General features: G+C 38.6%; 1 protein-coding gene across 9 annotated transcripts in view; it reads right to left on the reverse strand.

Annotated features, from left to right (window-relative positions):
* Positions 1–20,476, reverse strand: part of DGKZ (diacylglycerol kinase zeta) — a 117,725-nt gene that overhangs the window by 51,412 nt on the left and 45,837 nt on the right. The window contains exons 1-2 of one of the 9 annotated variants that reach the window (XM_025167681.2): positions 4,137–8,118; positions 1,263–2,134 (exon numbers count right to left, since the gene is read on the reverse strand). The exons of 3 other annotated variants lie outside the window; for them this stretch is intronic. In XM_025167681.2, coding sequence (XP_025023449.1) covers positions 1,263–2,122 — 860 coding nt within the window. In that variant the 5' untranslated portion in view covers positions 2,123–2,134; positions 4,137–8,118. Of the gene's footprint in view, positions 1–1,262; positions 8,134–16,617; positions 16,773–20,476 lie in introns of those variants that run through there. 5 more of the 9 variants (XM_025167680.2, XR_003084883.2, XM_088145715.1 and 2 more) reach the window with 5 other exon arrangements.

Genomic DNA, 20,476 nt, shown 5'->3' on the forward strand with positions numbered 1-20,476 from the left:
AAGAATGGCTGTAAGGGCGTTTTGTTCACACAAAATAGACAACATGTGTTATGTTCAAAACCCTTGATACTAAATAAAGGCAACCTTTTTTAAAAAGAAGAAAAAGTGCTCCATGGTCATGTTCATCCAACCTGTTTAACTTAGTCACAGCACTTTGCCACTGGTTCAAAAGCCAATCTGTAGGTGAATACAGAGCCTCCACTCACTTCCTCTAATAAATGCCTAGTATTCCATGCACTCTGGTGTCAGGAGAGGAGCAGCGTGCCTTTACTAGCCCCATTCTCACTGGCAGGCAGCTACTGGCTTCATTGGGTACTGCAGCCAACCAGTACTAGACAGGCTTGTTCTGTGGTTGCCAGGAGCATCCATGAATGGGGAACCTTGCTTTTTCAGCCTCTTTTTCTCTGATTACTGACTAGGCAGGGTTTAAGAACTACTCCATGTTTGTCTGAGTTACAGCCTTTGCGTAAGAAGTCTGTGAGGGTGGTTAAACCCAAAAGTAATTGAGGTTGTTTGGGGTTAAAGCTAATTCTCTCTTTCCGAACTGCTGACTGAGCTATAAGATTTGCACAACACACTTACTTTGCCACTAACCAGCCATAAGTGTGTTCTGTAAGCCCAACCCCTGAGAAAAATTACTCCAGGGATAGAGCATCATTTTTCCCAAAAGGATAGAGGAAAAAAAAAACCTAACACATGCAATTACACTGGCTAGTAAGATCTCTGAGAAGATGAACCAGAGTCCAATTTCCTGTTGTTTCTCAAGCACAAATAACTGAAGCTGATGGGGCGGGGGGGGGGGGGATGAACATAGTTTAAAAGCTAAAAACAATGGATAAGATTGCATGTGGCTTTTAATTTCTGGATTTTTTCTAACCTTGTACTTTCCAGATATCCAGGCTATAACTCCCAGTTAGCAGGCAATACCCATGCAACTCTGGGAATTGCAGTCCCACAACACCTGAAATTGCTTACGAAAATAGAAAATACCATTTAAAGCAAGGATCAAGGCAGCTAGTAATATGCCAGTCTCAGGAATGGCAGATTCAGATTCCTGCTTTGTTATGATTGGGCAATCTAGTCTCTTGATCTTCTTAATGCACTCAATTCAAACTCTTTGGAGGTGGAGTGCAGCCTCCAAAATTAATGAATATGAATGAGCATTCCTGCTGCCATGCCATCTCCTCCCTCCTCATCACCTCCCCTCCACCCTCATCACCTCCAGCCAAATGATTTTAATACCACCTAAAAGCCATACATACGTCAAAAGGGCACTGCAGCCTTCAGAGGAGTCACTGCCACAGTTGCTGTGGGCAGGATCCACTCCCAAACATTTATGGGTAGTCAGTGGCAGCCAACTGGTTCCGACAGGCACCTTCCACCTCCTGGCAGCCCTTTGCAACCTGCATGGCTGAAGCAAAGCACTTGGCTTGGGAGTTTCACCTGAGTACCGCCGCTGGTTGAAGTATCTATAGCGGCCTTGAAGCCCGTAGGCTGCTTTGCTGTGCACAAATTCTGCAGGAAGGAGGTGGGAGGATCTGCGGCGCAGGTAATAAGGGTCTCGTAGGAGAGGTCTTAAATAAGGAGGGTGTTGGATTGGGGGAATAGTATACAGTGAGCACTCAGTTTGCAGTTCCTTCTTTTCACACTCTGCTCCTTCAGATCCTGAGGAGAGTGCTTCCTCACTCCAGTCACTGTCCACTACCCCATCTTTAGGGGACCCTGAGCTGGAGCTTTCATTACAATGTGACTGTCTCCTTTCTTCTTCCTTGTACACTTGGATGAGACTGGCTAGCAGCAAGGAAGGCCCTATGAGATGAGTATCTATGGTGTGCACCTGGCCCCCGCGCTTCTTCTGGACTGAAAATCTAGGGCTCAGGTAAGGGGTGGTGGTACTAGATCGCCTCCGGGAACACAACCCACGCTTGCGTGGGTAGCCCAAGCAAGACACCTCTTGCAGCTGGGCACTGGATCTGCGTCGGCGTTCCATAAGTACAGTAGAGGGCTGGCCTACCACAGAACGCCGCCTTGCTCTGCTTGCAGGCAAGGCCACCATGCTGGTGCGTTGGGGCCCTGATGATGCAATCTTCCTCCTGAAGTGCTTTTTGAAAAAGGATTCCATGGAGATTAGGGGCTGTTAACAAAAAAAGTATATGTTTTAAATGAAAGGTTCACCCTTCCCATCTAACTACCTAAAGTACTCCCGAATGTCTAAGTGCACAAATCATGGACACTTCCAGGCCTTGAACATTATTTCAGCTCCAGCTCCTTCACTTTGTTACAAGCATTAATCAACTTTTTAAGGCCACAAACAGCTCTGTGTCAAAGAGCCAGCCACCTGGAGCTCTAAAACTCTCTTAATTAGGTAACACCAAGACACTCAGGCAGCTAAACCATCCAGTTCACCCCAAGCACTAAGGACAAAAGAAGCTGATTACCAGAGGAGCTCTGAGAAAGGAAGCTTACTGGATATGGAAAATGTGAGAACTGTTGCATATACGCTAATAACATTCAGATCATCTATACACAGTTTTTAGAATTTACTGAGCAGATAAGCAGAGATGTCAGTAATACTAAACAGATATGCTCACGTACCACAAATTTGCTCATCCACTTTACACATAACAAGTAAAACAGATACACATAAAATACAGTCCTGCATATAAACATACAATGGAAAGAGGCAGAGTTAACCTTAAAGTGGTGTCAAGAGGAAAAGTGCTTGGATTACATTTCTAACCCTAAACTATTCTCTTCTCTTTTTTAATTTTTTAATTGCTTGGGTGAAAATGAGAGAAATATATCAGTTCAATCAATTTTCTACCTTTCAACTATACATGGAAAACCCAAATGTTTCTTGTTTAATGAAATTTAAAGTTTTTTTTACAAAAAAATATATATTTTACAATGTTGGTATAACTAAAGTAGCCTGAGACAAACTAGAAATGAGTTGGCAAGGCTATAGTATGGTAAATCCGAGAAGCAACAGCCATGTTCCCTTGATATTAAGGAAAGGAATAACAAGAATTCCAAACATTCAGAAATATTTAATGTTATAAATAGCAACTGCACAATGTATTAGAGCAACACATTGTGGCCAAAATGAATGAGTACATCAAAGGTTCCTTCAGATTTCATGCATTTCTGAATTTTGAGAAATAGTACAAGTAGCAATTGGAGAATCCTCCATGTGTATGAGTTTTTATTTTCAGAGGAATGCTAATATGGAGAAGGCAATTACTTTGTATATAAAAAGTAGTTATCCCCCTTTTATGTGCATTATAACTGTTAGTTACACAGACTGAACTGAAAATATGGAGTACTTTCTAATAGCTGCAGCTGACATCTCCCATAAAATTTTGGGGAAAAGCAGTAGAAAGATCTTATCTGTCCATTCACTCATAAAAAAAGAACGATCATTTGTTATCCTTTGTTATTTGTACAATAATTACAGCATATAGAAAGTGCTCTTCCACCCGCAGCTATTTTAGCTGGCAGCACAATTCCTATTTCTACTGTTCTTTGGTGCAAATCTAACTGAGTATGTTTACAAGTAGTCCTTGTTTAGTGACTGCCTCATTTAGCAACCATTTGCAGTTACAACAGTGAGGAAAAAGTAACTTTGTGACCAGCCCTCTCATTTATGACCTTCACAGGTCTGTAATGCAAAAGAAAGTTGAAGTAAGATCATAAGCACAGTTGTGGTTTCACTTAGCGACTGCTTCACTTAATGACTGAGTTGCCAGTCCCAACTGTGGTCACTAAATGAGGACTGCCTGGTGTTTGGAAATTTAGAACCACTGAATTTGGGAGGACTTACCTCTATCTAAGTTCTAACTGATAACTGTTTTCAAAAGCAGACTCTTAATATGTATAAAAGGTCCCCTATATTCCCCTATGCTTGCAATTTCTTAATAACTAGTACATGTATTATGGAATAATGTGCTAGAATACAATTTATCCTGCTTGAAAATAGACCATAATCCACAAAAGTTGAAGCCATAATAAACATTCAGTCTTTAAGAAAGTACAAGATTATTAACTGGTTTTATGGCAACACAGCTGCTTTTCTTGTTGTCAAAACTAGGTGATTAAAACTAGCATAAAAAAAATTTAAACTTGGTGGTAGAAATTACCTTGTTGATTTTGTGCAACTGACCAACACAGCTGATGTTTTTGAAACTGTAAAAAACTGATGATCAAAACTCAGTTTAAAAACAAACAATTTTAATGGGCAAAATTCTATCTATTTTCCTTAAACAAAGTTGATACCTGGAACACACAAAAATAAATAAATAAGTAGGCTTCTGAGTATGCATAAAGCATGAGTTGGGGTTGGGCACTATAAAAATAAAAATAGGTTTAAAATGTCCAAAAATGATTTCAGCAATCTCACTCTTGAGAACTGACAAGATTTTGGCATTCTTGTGGAAGATACCAGGTATCTTACTGAAATTTTATAAAACATTGTGTGGTTTCATGGAAATATCTGGGGGTACTGTGGTCAACTTAGTACCTTAGATACCACATTGCCCACTCATGGTCTGGATTGTTTGGTATATATTTTAAAAATCATCAGTAAACTTAAGAACTGGTAAAACTATGAGGTTTAACCACCAAATTTCACATCTTGATTCATATCAATACAGAAAATGAAATCCATGCCACCATAGAGAATGAAGCCTCCTTCCATCCTTCTCTCTCTCACACACAATATTCTGCAGAAGAAAACAAATAGGATGCTACACCAGAGAAAAATCAGCCATTTTTGTCTACAGTTCTAAAGAGCAAATCAGCATAACACAGGACTATGAAATACTTTGTTGGGCAGCTATCAGAATTAAAGGGCACAAGACCAAAACAACACACATAAAAACAGCTGAACCATTCTTGCCATTAGTACACCCAGGGATGCTGCCATAATGCACACCTATGCACTACTACACATGACACTCGTGGATACACTTGATCCTGAGGTTTGCATGTTGAGAATGTAAATATCTGCACGCAATACTGATATTTGAAGTTCTAACCTTTAAGAAGCAGAAGTTTGGCATCATTTTATTTCAGCTTATTATATGCTTATACTGAACTCCCACACATACTAAGCTATGGTTTGTCTTAACAGTTTTTAAATAAACCAGTATAGCTGGTTCATACATTATGGTAATTCATAAACAATTATTTTAAACTGAAAGAACTAGGTGTGTACATTGTTTTAATCCAAAACTAAATAAACCATATTAAGGTTTAGCACAAAGAGGGAACTCAGCTTCCGGCACTATACTAAAACACAACATAGTTTGTTTGGCTTTGGCTTGTGTTGTATTATCCCAACTACTGCAGTCTAACGACATACATTTTTTGGATTAACATGTTGTGTGAACCCAATTAGTTGTGCTTTATTCAATAAACCATGGCTGAACAAAGCAAAGCATGGTTTAGCACAAGATACGAAACCAGACAAGATATTTTTTTTAAAAAGGGGGGGGGAGAATCATCTTATTCCTAATTTTATAGCATTTTAATTTTTTAATTTTCTTTTATTTTATAATAGTAACAACAAAAAAAGAAAAAAACACAAAGAATAAAACACAAAGATATATACATTATTAAAAAAACAATTACATAACAAGTGCTTAAAAATAAGTGGAAAAAATGCAACAGAAAAAATAATTAAAAATATGTCATTACAACAGTAAACAGTTACAATTCTATATATATTTATCGAATGCAAATATTATGTGAGTATACTCATATATATGCGTGTGTGTGTGTGTGTGTGTATCTATCTATCTATCTATCTATCTATCTATCTATCTATCTATCTATCTATCTAATACAATTATGTAATTAATGTGCTTTTTCTGAACCTACTGTATTTTGCATAAAAGAATCCCATATTTCATTATACTTCTCCATACAAAGTCTACATCTATAGGCAATCTACTCATAGGTGGCAAGTGTAATCAGGTCTTCAATCCATTGAGTAAATGGGGCCGTACACTTATCTTTCCAGTGTTGCAATATCAGTCTTTTAGCCAAAGCAAGGGCACAGAGAATCCATTTACATTGCCCAATTGTCAAATTCCATGTGCTAGGTATGTAATTCAAGAGAATACTATCCTCTGAAAATTTTAGCTTTTGTCACACATTTTTACATAATCCACTACTTTCTCCCAAAACTTAGTAAGTATAGGTCATTGTAAAAACATATGTTTTAAAGAAGCACTGTCCTCGTTACATCTCCAACAAAAACACAGTCCTTCTCTTTACAACCATAATGGAGTCCAATATATTCTAAACATTATTTTCTGTTGTATAAGTCATAGTTTAAGGTCCACTGACACTCTTGCTATAGAAGTTAAGACACTCACCTACTGTCTAGGCAATATAGAAACCTCTAATTCTTTATTCCTCTCATCTAACATCTGCATGTCAAATTGATTTATTGATAACAAATATCTATAAAACCTAATAGGAGGTTTTTTGTTTTTTGTTTAGTTTTAAAGGATTTAACAAATTGTTCTAGTATCTCAAGTGTCTCAGAACCTGTAAATGCTGCCAGTCCAAATAATGCTATTAACAAATGTTGTTGCTTAAATATTGCAATTGGATTACATCCGGTAGATGATATTTATCTTTAGATATTTATTTATTTAGATATTTAAAGATATTTATCTTTATGATATTTACACAGCATAAGTGAAAAATTCATCTTCATCATCTATCAATTGGTCCAAAGTCAATATCCCCGCTTCCATCCAATTTTTCCATATCACCATCTTTTTCCCAATTTTTAATGTTGGGCTTCCCTACAAAGTCAATTTAGCATGGGAAAAAGGATCAAATCTTTTTTTATTAGACATTCCGTTCCATAGATTTCTAAGTGACATAATTGTTCCCAGAGAGACAAAAGTTCTATTGCATTTAGATCCTGTCTATCCAACCAAAGGTGCTATATATGTATATTCCAACATTGCCCAAATTGGAAAATTAACACCAATTGTTGGCTTCCAGTATTTAGTACTTGACAATAGGGAAGTGTGATGATATAGCTCCAGATTTGGAAAACTGAATCCTCCCTCATTGACTGGTAATTGCATTTTCTGTAAAGATATTCTTGGAATCAAAGAACCCCATAAAATTTTTCTAAACAAAGAGTTTATTTTCTGAAAATATTTTCCAGTTATTTGAACAGGAACTCCTCAGAATATAAATTAATCTGGGAATAATATTCATTTTCAGAGCATTTACCATTTCCCAAAGGTTAAGGTTTAATGACTCCCACCTATCCATTTCTAAAGAAACATCTTTATACATTTTATTTATATTACATGTTACTGAGTTATATCTTTTGGTATACACATACCTAAATATTTAACGAATTCGGTACAAATACAGAATTAATATTCCTTAAACAGACGGGTAACCAAATTTATACTTACTGGCATCAATTCCAATTTGGACCAATTAATAAAATATCCTGCTATTTTACTAAAAGCATCTATCATTTGCATCAAATATCCTAATTTTATGGCATAAACAAAAGTCTCCAAAAAGCAGTGTCTTATAGAAGATATATGCCTTGCTCGCTGCTCAGTCTTTTCTTCCCAAACGCTGACCAGGAAAAGCATGCGAGGGTTGAGCGGTGGAGTCTGGGAAAGGAAGGCAAGCCAAGTGACGGAGGGGAGGGCTCAGCCAACTGGAAAAAGACCTTAAGATACTTAAGACACTTAAGATTTTTAAAACATTAAAAGTTTAATGGCTGAGTCTTCCCCTTCGTCATGCTGTTCGCCTTCCCAGTGGTCAGGGTGGTTGTGGAGTGGGTAGCCTCGTAAAAACAAAGGAACACCCTGGTGTGCGCAGCACAGGCTGAGCTAGTAGCCGCAGAGGGTGGGGCGTAGGCATAGGGTTTTAAGCCTTGACTGAGGCGGGGGCTTGGCTGGCCATGCTTGTGGGTCATGGATCCACCTGCCGCCACCAGGGTCCTGAAGGGCTGTTGGTCTTGGACGTTCAAGCAGAAAACAATACTCTAATCAAGGAACTACCAAGAAGACAATCAATCAAGCAGACAAGCAATCAAGGAGAAAACAATACCCTAATCAAGGAACTACCAAGGAGAAAACCACACCCCCACCAACACTGGCAGGGCAAGCTAGTGGATATAAACAGGGAGCACACCCCACACTCACTCACACTGATGTTAGCTAGTCAGGTAATGAAACATCTGCAATCAAACAACCAGGCTCAGAGAGCACCAAGGATTCCACAGTTCATATCTGAGCTACATATATTCTCTTCTATTGTAGTAGTATCTTTGATTCGCCTTCCAGCTTTTATTCAGGCTAACTGGCAAACAATATTCCAATTTGGAAAATCACATCTATTTCATGGATTCTACCTTTTATTCATTTTTGTTAATGGCACAAAATTTCTATAACTTTCATCTCTGTAACTTATATATTATTCTTTTCACTATCACACTCATGTGTTCCAAGCCTGAAGTGCTGCCCCAGAAAGGAGTAATAGGGCCAGTTCCTTGGTGCACACTTTTTTGAGAATTTCACTTCTGGTATTTCTTGGTGGAGAAGAGGGATGAAAATATGAGACTTATTTTGGAATTCCAAGATCTGAACTTACTGATCTGTACCAGAAAGTTTTCCATGATTTCTTTGGAAAACATCCTCCCTTTCCTTCATTCAGGGAATTGTTTTTTCTGTAAACTTTCAGCATGTGTACTTCCATATGTCCACTAGACTATAGCATAGGAAATAATTTTGCTCTATATTTTACAAGTTGTACTCCAGTTTAGAACACATCCCTTTGGTTTTCCACTGTCAGAGTTCACTTGGCTGATACTGGGACTGGAAGTAATGCATGTAGTAGTTGAAAAACACAGATTTCTGGTAAGTAAGTTTACTGCAAGAACTTAAGAAAGCTGTTAATAAAAAGACTTCCAGTGACTACTAAATATCAAATGTAAGTCATATTTCTAGTGAAATCAAGGTTCAATTCCTGTACCATTTTCTTCTGCCTGAACAGTGCAACATGCTGGAGGTATCCTGCTTTTGGGTGGGAAGAACTGTAACTGTCTATCCCTTGTTATGAATTAGCATGATTTCATGCTGTGTGCTTCTGACCTTCCAAGAATTAGCACACATCCACTATGCTGAGAGTTTTTATGAAGTACATGAGATTGTACATGGGGACCATTGTTGCCCACCTTTGCCTTCAGGTTTAGGGTTAAGTTATCACTGTCTTATCAGAGACAGTTGTCTGTTGGTATTCATTCTCATTTCATGCTCCAGGATCACATCCATGGTTTACTTAAATTGAGTTCATGCAACGGGTGTTAGGATTTATGATAGTCACTAATTCTATGATTCTGATTGCATGTGAATTTTCCAGGACCTTTCTGATATACAGCCTCAAAACTTACATTCACATATTCTCTTCTGAATTACCAGAGAGGCTGGTAAATCTAAGAAAATGTTTCTCTTTCTTACGAACCTACCTTTGGTATTGATTACTGCCAGTGCTTCTAATATGGGATAAGATGCATTCTTCAGCTCCCTAATCAGTGGACTCTTCCCAAACATCAGTCAATTATTTGGAACTCATAGACTCATTCAAGGCATTAGAAGTCTTCAATTTCAGCCTTTGGAACTAGATTACATAGGTTGCCTCAGAAAGTGTTACAATTATCTTTTACATCAGCAAGCAATGGAATATTCAGACCCAGAGCTTCATGCTCCTTACCATTTGAGTTTGGGAGCACTGCATTCTTCAGTAATTATCATGGAGATTCACCTGGCAGGGGCAGGTAACAATGTCACTAACTACTTCAACAGAGCTTTGGTAACTTACTAATGGAGACTATACCATATAATAGTGAGCTCAGTTCTGCCAAGGGAAATTACCATCAGTTGATTAGTTTACATGGGTAGTAAACATGCAGTGCAGATATAACTACATCAGAGGAGGTTGAATCCAAGGCACATAACTCATCCTTCAATATTCTTAATAGTTATCTGGCTTCCGGTAGCCTGGTTCTCCCCCCACCCCCTGGGCTGCTGCCTTGGGAAACTTAGAGAATAGGTGGGAACAATTCGCAGGAGTATGTGTGCTATGGAGCATGCTTCTCATCAAAAAGTTCTCCATGCCTCTAAAAAATTCCAACATTGAATAGCTTGTCACAAGTGCATCATCCATATATATATATATATATATAAATGCACATATGATCACTTGAAGAACCCCATTTACAGGTAATCTATATTGTTGCTCTTTTTTGTGGGCTTATCACCAAACAAAGCAATTGAGAGCAGCTGGTAATTCTTTTTATTTTCTAAGAAAGTTTATGGAGCCCATAAACTTAGGTTGCAGGAACATTGCTGGAAATAAAGATTATGCTGAAGCCAGTGCTTTGTTTGGTAAAATGCCAGCTTCTCATCTTTTTAAATTAATTATTTTTTTAATATAAAAAGTCAAGTGGAGCAGGCAGCCAATAATCACCAAGGGATATGTCTACAGGCACCGCTTGGGATCCCATCCATAGACTGTATTATTTCTTTGGTTGTCTCATAGTTGCTCTGCTGGGATCAGTTTTTCTTAGCTGAAAGGTGGAAATATATCACCCTGGAAGAGTCTATATAAATAATTAATTGTGAATTATAAAAATGACTTTGTAGTGTATTTACAAACAATATTAATATTAATTAAATTTATATGCCACCCAGCTCCGCAACTCTTGGGAGTTACTTGGGTAGTAAATTTGAATGTGAACAAATATACCTGAACTTCACACTGGCTTTCATGTTCATGCATTTTCAGTTCAGTAATAGCTAAAAAGGCTGTGGCTGCTACTGCATAGCTTGCTTCTGTTTTCCCACAGGACTGTTACGTGCATGTTGTTTGACCACATGCTCAAACTGTGGAGGCTTTGGGGTTAGCTCTTTGAGAGTTGCAAATTTGAATGTCTGCTCAGTCAAATGTCCCCTATCAACTCAAAAATGGTTCAGGAGTCTTTATGGTGCCTCATCTATGGCTTCATGTTCTCGTGCCAGGTAGATGCATGTGGTTTGTGACTCATAGACCAAGTAGTAGGGGAAGTAAGTGATATATTATTTCAGGAGTTAGGGAAATTCCCTATGGAAGTGTATATCCTTCTTCCCATGCCACTGTGTCTCACAGCGATATAGGATTTCCTATCTGTAATCACATAAACAGTCTTATCTAATCCATTGTGTTGCATCTGATAGGGCCTAGCAGTTGTAGCAAGGGAACCCTCCAGTTTTCCCAGTGCTTTTGACTATCTGAGCATTGTTAAATATAGTATACTTTAGTGACTGAGTAGGATCAAAAGCTGCAATAAACATTAGAGATCAGCCCAGTTAGAATGAAAAGAGGATATTTATGGAGAGGCAGGGAGATGAGGCAGCTGCATCTATGAGAAAATACATCTTGAGATGTCAGAAGGGTATGGGAGTGAGTAGATTTCTGTGAAAACATAAGCTTGAAGAAAAAATTCTGGCATGTGAACTGTGCAGAACTTGGAGTGAAATCCCTGGATACACTTCCCAAGCCTCTGTGTTGGCCTCTTTAGCATTCTGATGGCAGTGATAGTGAATGAAGCCTGTGATGTCTTTGGTCAACAGTAGCAATTATTAATAGTCCTGTACTTTTAGCAATTTCCTGATCCTGGGGATATTATAGCTAATATTATAGAGTAAAATAAAATAACCAACTAGCAGACTCCAGGCCCTTCCCTTGCTCTACTGTGCTATGAAGCACATTTCAGAGAAATAAATGTGTGTGTGAGAGAAATGGGCTCTCCTGCAGCCTCTCTTAATCTAAGTTTAAAATAACCTGGTCCTATGCTAGTTACACTTAATAGAAGCTTGTGTCTTACTGTAAGATTAAACAATAAAGAGAAGGTACTACGTGCAATATTCTCCATGATTCTCCCTGGCGCCAAAATAAGCATCTCTGGCTGCAGACTTTGCAAAAATTGCTTGGATGACTAGTCCACAATTCCAGAGTTGGGTTACTAGGCCTAGTGTATTCACAGGAAAGTACTGGATAGGCCAGAGTCTTAGCTATAACTCTGTTAGATGTAAGATATTACTGTTTGCAGATCTTTATATGCCTCAGAATTACAGTGAACTTTCTCAGTTGGGATAAGCCTCATTCAGCCTTCCAAAGAATAAGGCATAGATGATGGAATCCGAAGAAGTCAATTTTTGCTGAAACATTTCCTGTTAGAGTCCTAAAAGAAGGAACCATTTTTTGTGAACTGGCCAGTGCTGGAACCTTTTGTCAAGAAAATCTGTCCAACTAATAAAGCTTATCACTACCCTAATTAGCAGATCAAAGATCCAGGCTTTGTATCAAAGACTCTTTGGTTTCAAATGCAACACTGGAAAACAGAAACAAAAGCTTTTAGAGGTGTCTCTGGCTGGAAACATTTTTTATACGTGGCTCATTCAGATCTTCCAAAATGAATGAGATAAATGTTCTTATTTCTGCTGAAATTTCTGTGGATTAGCTACATTATCAGTAAATGTGAGAGGCTATTTTTGGTTACATGAAAACTACAGCTGCCAGATAATGGCTTCTTTTCATGCAAACTAATATTCATGATAACTGCAGTTTCAGATACACAAAGTTTACCATTCTATCACATTAATTCTGCAGATAAACCCACCCATGTGGCAAAACATAACAACAGCTCTTTTTCATAAAGTTAATTACAAATAAGTTTGGGTTTTGTTTTTGTTCTTTTCTTTTTGCCAACTGGGTGTAGCAAACTATGGAGTCCTTGGTGTTCTCTGAGCTTGGTTGTTTGATTGCAGACATTTCATTACCCAACTAGGTAACATCATTAGTGCTAGTGGGTGTGTGGTTTGCTCCCTGTTTATATACTGTAGCTGGCCCTGCCAGTGTTGGTGGGGGTGTGGTTTTCTCCTTGGTAGTTCCTTGATTAGGGTATTGTTTTCTCCTTGATTGCTTGTCTGCTTGGTAGTTGCTTGATTCTCTCTCATATTTGTATGGTAAAGAATCATTTTCACACTAATTCTCTGAGGCATCATGAACTGACTCAATTTCTTGTTCCTGTTATATGCGGTAGCCCTGCTGACCAGTCAGTAATTCAAGAGTACCCTCTGCAAGAACTTCTTCAATGCAATTCTTGGTAAGGTATATATTGAGTGCTCATAGAAGGAAGGCATAGTTTTTTGACAACTTTTCTGCTGTAGCTACAAAGCTGTAGCTTGATTGCTGATGGACGCATCTACAAATGAAAAAAAAAAATCCCTCCCTATGAAATGCAAGTTCTGAGCTTTTTGCATTTTCATGTACAGCTCTGAATGCTGAAACCATCAAATAATCCTCTCTCAAAATCTTGCAAACAGTTCTTAATATAATTCTTTGCTTCTGCTCAGTAATCGTAGATCTCTTCAGTCTAAGTAATTTACTGGTGCTGATCTACAACCACAAGAATATTAATACACTTTTCTAGCATTATGGGACTCTCTGATGACCAGATTCAACTGTCGAAACAAAATGGAAAGTATGGAATAACTGCCAATTCTACAATTTCATTCCTTACTGATATACCATGAATATTATATTAGACTAGCATAAAGTCTTAACCTTGATACACAGCATCTGGCAGAAGAGAAACATTCTTGACACTCATGCACACGCAAATATTTCATTGGTAACTATTTACAGTAGGCAAAACATGCTTTAAAATGCATCCAGTGACATGTTTTAAACAACGCTATTTATATTTATACTGCCCCCCCACCTGACAAATAAGCATACAGTACTGTAAGAACTGATCAATTAAACTATGTTGCATAGTGTACCTTTGGAAGATGCATAACTAAAACCACAAATCTCTGACATGGTGCTCTGGCCTGTTTTCAGTAGCAGCATGGAACATATAGCAATAATAAAGGAGAATTCCTACGAATAAGGAGCATATCCATAAAGATAGCCATTAACACAACCAGGAGATGGGCTCCGTTACACACCCAGGGCCCCGGGGTTTGGCAGAGAATCGAGTCTTCAAAGCCTTATGAAAAGCCAGCAAGGTTGGGGCTGATGTGAACTCCAGAGGGATGATGTTCCAGAGGGCGGGCACCATAGCAGAAAAGGGTCTCCTTCCGGGCTCCACCAGCTGACACTCCTTAGCTGATGATACACAAAGAGTGCCCCTCCTGCTGGACCAGACAGAATCAGTAGAAACCACCTCTGCCTTGCAGCATTACAAACTTTTGTTTACCAAAAGCAGGAAAGTCACTTCATACTATCCTCTGAGACACAGCACCCAACTTCTCTTATCAACTTCCCTACTGTCCAGCACTAATGTTACCTTGCCTATAGCTACCAGATCTGGGCTGCAAAAATCCATACAATGATTAGATGGCAACACTCTGTTGCCATTAAGTAGTCATCTGGCTTTTCCCAACCCAGATCTGGTACTCTGTTTTTCATCCCTGGCTATTATAAATATCTCCGTGCCTTCTCTGTTGCAGCGTCTGCCCTCTGGAGGAGTATTCCCCAAGGATCTGTACTGCCCTCATCTTGATGGCATTTAAAAAGTCTCTGAAAACGTGGCCAGCATAATACTCTATGGACCCTGGTCATCTTGTTAAATATTAAGCCAGTATATAAAGGATGGTCTTCCATCTGATTCATAAAGTATTTTTTCCTTAAAAAGTTATCACAAAAATGCTGTATGTTCTATATTTTCCAGTTTGAGAAGAAGTTTATTTTAACTGGATTACTTAAAATTACATAAAACATAATTTCACGCATTCATATTTATATGTGTAGGTGGGCTAATAATGAAACCTTGCCTTAATTATGAAATTTTGTCACTGTTAGCACCAACACTGATTATTGTGGAGCTTGAATAAGTTGTCTGGTTCAGGTGTCCGTGTATCGTCAACTGGGGATTAAAACTGTCAAATACTCAGTCTGAATCAAATGTTGGTCTACCATGGGAACTCTTCATTTTGTTATTTAAGCAGCTATAAATTAAAAAGGTGAATGGTTTTGACTGGACAAAATACAGCCCAAATACAGGTATTCTTCTAGAGGCTGGGCACATGATTATGGTTACAGGGGCTATTTAAGTGATTCTACATACTTTAGTGCCACACCCATGCGGTGAGCTGTAGTCATCATGTAAATCACTGTAATTTTGGGTTTGCTGGGTCATGGAAAAAAACTGCTTGATCCACGGCATGGAGAAAATTTCATGACACAAAGAGTAGTTAATGGCAGGACATGTAGCTTGCTAGAAGCTATGATTTAAACATGTGTATCAGCTGTTCAAGACAATTCTGAGCTAGCTTATACAGTATCTTCTTATTACTGGTAGAAACTATCCAGGTTTTATTACAAAGCATAGCACTTCTTAGTGTAACTTTGGGAAGACTAAAACATTTTTCAGATACCTAAAGTGGAACTTGAAAAATTTAAGACGTAGGTTAAAAAGAAGAGGCAAGCTGTCTAGAAACCGTAGCAACAATATCAAGCAGGAGTACAAAGAATTTAACCTGAAGTCTAAATATTAAACACATTTCTGTACTGCTGGTTTCTGCTTTAGGAATATATAGGTCATCTCACAGAAAAATTTAGACAATCTCTGCCAGAAAGATTTTACAACTGGTGTGTGTAATTTGAAATGACAGGGGGAAATATGTTTTTGAGGGCTTCTTTCTTAGAATTCCCATCACGGAATCTGGAGAACTTGCAGAAAAGCAGTGCCAGCCCTACTGCAATCCTAGGTCGGCAAGCTAATGATAGAAATAAAGAAAAAGACGAACAAGTTTTGCTGATACGGGTGACAAAAGCTAAGTTAGACTATATCCTGAAAAACTGCTGCTGAGATAAATAGGACATTAAAGCATTCTCTTCCTTACCGATGTATTTAACGATTTAAAACGTAATGAGGACACGCGGCTAGTTGAAACTGCTGAGTCCTATCTGTTAACAGGCATACTAGAACTTGTCTCACAAGTAATGTTTTGGTTCGCTGAAGCACGCTGAAAGTGCAGCAAGCATTTTAAAAAGCCAAAGTAACCTGGCTGATGATAACTCAAGTTTTCCAATGTGAACACAGATGCATACAAACCCCTTACCATGTGTATATAACTTGAAACACAACCACAACAATCTGCTATTAATTCCAATCTCCCTACATCTTAGAACATTATGACATGCTTAACAGGTTTGCTATATGCAACAACAACAGTGATACCACTTCATCTTCATCAGCACTTCATCAGCACTGGAAAGTTTTTTCAGAAGGCCGGGTTAAGAAGTAGACATAGAAAATGCAGAATACTCTTTCCCTCCCAAATGCAACAAGCAGCAATCACCTCTAACCAATGGTTACAAGCACAGCACCACTGTCCAGTATTAACGTTCCCTTTCCTGAAGCCTTGCAAGCCAGCATTGTTTACCCCCAAGGATAACCTCTTCCTGGCTCTCAGATCAGGGAAGGAAATTTACTTCCTCACCCTTCACTAGCAAACCTAGCAAATAATTCTAAGCGGGGAAGGAGGAAGAAGGAAGGACCGGCGGAGCCTTTGTGACCTGATCCGAAGCTGAAGGGAGAAATCCTGCAGGTGAAGAATGTGGGCCAGTGGAGGAGGACAGGCTGCCAGCCTGTGGAGATTCAGTCCTAGTTTGGAAAGAGAGGTCTCTGTTTATCTGGCTGCCTCCTCCCCATGCTACAAATCATGACAGCCCTTTTTAAAACAACCAAGAGCACTTCCTCCTACAGCAGCTACAAGGGCGGCTACTGCTAGAAGGGGCGGGAATGGAGAGACGGAGACGTGCAAGCTTACTGACCTCAGCTAAGCTGGGGCAAACCGTCCTTGCCGAATAAAGGCTACATGCAAGAGCTATGCTACTTGAGGTCAGACTAGTTATATTTTATCAGCTCCTGTTTAACACAGAAATGTCAACACAGAGGAAGGAAGAGAGAACAATGCCGTGCACCCTCCAGAAACATGTCCTAGCAACCTTGCAGACACAGCACATTACAAGGGAAAAACCTTAATTCTCAGCACTACGTATCACAAGGTTTTGCTCCCATGTTTTTAGGATGCGATCATCTTCCTGGTTTTGAAAGGCTACACTGAGAAGTCAAAAGGAGCTGCATACAAGGTATCTGGAAGCGGAGAAACCATAAAAAATCTGGAGAGAGATGGAGTCTTCCTTAGCTAACTCTTTTTGTGTTAAATATCTGTTTTTTCCCTTGCTGTATCTTGACCTGATTTTGCTTCAGTAAAAGGTCATCCTTCTGCTTCACTTCCTTCTGCTCCTCGGTGAGCAATTCCTCCATTTAAACCAGCCCTGTTCTCAATGATAGCCTTCACTTAGCAGTGACACCTCTTTATCCTGAAAATAGCAGCTGTTAAATTATTCTATTTGGGGAAAACAAGCCCAAATAGCAACACACCCTAATACCTTCATTTGCTGGTTCTAAAAGTACTGTTTTAATATTTTATCTTCTATTATCAAAATAAATGATGGAGATTACCTAATTCTTAACTACTGCAGCAGCATCCCCCTCCCAAACTCCAAAATGCCATCAGATATCTGCTCCACTAGAATGGCATTATTTTCCTTGAAGGCCTAGGGTTTTCCCACCCTCGTCTCTCTCCTAATGTTTCAACTCACTTTGCAGGTTATTTGAGCTAGATTGGTTCATTTCTCTCCACAATGAAAACATGGATTATAGTGTGTGCCAGAGTATTCTAGGACGAAAAAGCTTAATTGGTAATTTGTAACAGATCCTACAGGGGTGCGGGTAGTCCTCGACTTACGACCATTCATTTAACAACTGTTCAAAGTTATAACAGTGTTGAAAAAAGCGACTTACAACCGGTCTTGCACTTATGACCTTTGCAGCGTCCCCACAGTCTTGTGATCAAAATTCGGGTGACTGGCAACCAGCATGTATTTACGACAGTTGCAGCATCCTGGGGTCACATGATTGCCATTTGTGACCTTCCCAGGGGTCTTCTGACAAGCAAAGTCAATGGGGGAAGCTGGATTCACTTAACGACCACATGATTCGCTTAAATGACCGTGGTGGTTCGCTTAATAGCAGCAGCAAAAAAGGCATAAAATTGAGCACAACTCAATGACCGCATCGCTTAGTGATGGAAGTTCTGGTCCCAACTGTGGCCGTAAGTTGAGGATTACCTACATCCATGTTATTTGACAATGGTCATGTTGTTCTTAAAGACTAATATATTATCACAAAAGCTTTCTTGGATCACAACCCACTTTATCACTCAAATATTTATGTGGTTGGTTTTTTTTATACATGCATACATACATATTCTTTAAAGTTACAAGATTAATTTGTGACAGTCTTTGATATAAGTTTATTTAATAAAGTGTACACAGAAACATTCTCAAATAAGCTTTATTTTTCCTTTTCCCAACCTTTTGCTTCCTTCTCTTCACCAGTAAGTATCTTTTATCAGTGTTCTTCTCAAAAGCTTCCCTCTTTATTAAATAAATATCACTCCATACTTTTAATTGTGTTCTTTGCTAAGGAAAAAAAACCTCATAGGCCTGTCAGCTGGTGCATTAACCTTTTAACTGCAGTGCTGAACAATCTTATTTTTTTTCAAAATCAAATGGATAACCCATAGTGCAATATCTAAATATTAAAGTACCCTACTGATCATTCCATGTAATTATTTTCAGACTTTTAACAGAAAGCAATTGGGAACAGGATCATTCTTCATGCTACAAGTGTATCTGCAGCATTACACCAATATTTCCTGTTAATATAGTACAAGAAAATGTTATGCTGCACCTTCCCTCCTAGAAGATTCTGAGTATGCTTACTCCTCTCACCATGCTGTTTTTAGAGAGGCACTGTTTTGCATCTGCTATTAACTAATCTTTAAGTGTTCTGTAAATCTGGGATGTCACATGGCAGCAACATTCCATCTTGTTTCTCAGCGCCTAGTTTCAAATCCAATGCACTGAACTTGCTGTAGAGAGAGTGGTGACTGATCAACATACATGTGCATGTATTTTTACACAGGCATGTTTCTGAGATGCTAATCGGGGGGGGGGAGAGCACTGGACCTCACAGAGAGGCCGTGTGAAATTCTGAGTAACCCTAAGTACATGCAGCAAATACATTTGTTCTAAGAAACATTCAACTGCTGTTTTACAGAATAATCCAGCAAACAGAATTTAAGTGATTGGAGACAAATTACTTTCCAGATTTTAAACATTTCATATTACCCAAGACATTCAGCTGGAAAAAAAAATGACTGCTACAAAGTAGCACCAGCTTCTTCAGTTTTGTTGTTCATTTTAACAGCACAGGATGATTTATAGTAATGTATCTTACTATTTAAGAAAGAAAAAAGAGGAGGGATCATAAATTAGCTATGTCTAAAGAGCTACCATGCAATGTTAGGCCATTACCACATAATAATATCTGAGCCTATCACAGACTGGACTGTCTGTAAGATCTCATTCTCCTCCTGCCATAAATACAGGAGGGAGAAAATTTTAGGCACTCAAGCAATTACCATGGTCATATCCCACCAGTGAGCATGGTGAAAACCTCCCAAAAAGTATCATTAACCTAAATAGAGAGACAGATCCAAGTCTCTAGAGAGTTATCATTATAGGCATAAACAATACAGGTGAAGGTATCTGCTGCAGGTAAAATGCCAAAAGGCATTTTCAAATCCTCATGGAAGGCTGCCAGCACAGGATGTAAACGCTCTTCCATACCCCAGCTAATACAGTTTTGGGACCATTTTATTTCAGTTTATAAAAAAAAGGAAGCATAAGAATTATGTTACAACCCAGAGAAACAGCAGGAGGAAATGGTCTATTAATTTATTTAAATAATTTTATACTGCCTTCCACCTAACCATCTGCAGGGCAGTTCACAATGGGTCTTAAAAACAGTAAACATGTTCTTAGACCTTAAAAACAGTAAAATAATAAAAGCTGCTGAGAATATCAACAGGGCTACTCTCTGTAAGAACCATCACAGCAAAATTAAACAAAATGGCACGCAAACACTCAAAACAAGGATTAAAAACTCTTGAAAGTAAAAATATTATCAGCAGGTATCATTTGTCAGGTGACACTTGTATGAGTTCTCTAAATCAGGGTTCCTCAACCTTGGCAACTTTAAGATGGGTGGACTTCAACTTCCAGAATTCCCCAGCCAGCAACTCCACCTGTCTTAAAGTTGCCAAGGTTGAGGAACCCTGCTCTAAATGGCAACACGAAAACTGGCTTCCAAATATAATACAGTAGGTTAATATGGGGAAAGATTTAATTAAGACAGCAAATCTAAAATGATCCACATGAATCAGTGTAGTGAAATGAAAAGAAAAGACCTCAGATGCAATCTTAGTGGGATGAAGGCCCTTTCTTGATGTTCATTAAAATT

The sequence above is a fragment of the Python bivittatus genome, unplaced genomic scaffold, assembly GCF_059951505.1.
Source record: "Python bivittatus isolate LINGU-HERP-01145 unplaced genomic scaffold, Pbiv_v1 ctg000480_np1212, whole genome shotgun sequence".
Lineage (NCBI taxonomy): Eukaryota > Metazoa > Chordata > Lepidosauria > Squamata > Pythonidae > Python > Python bivittatus.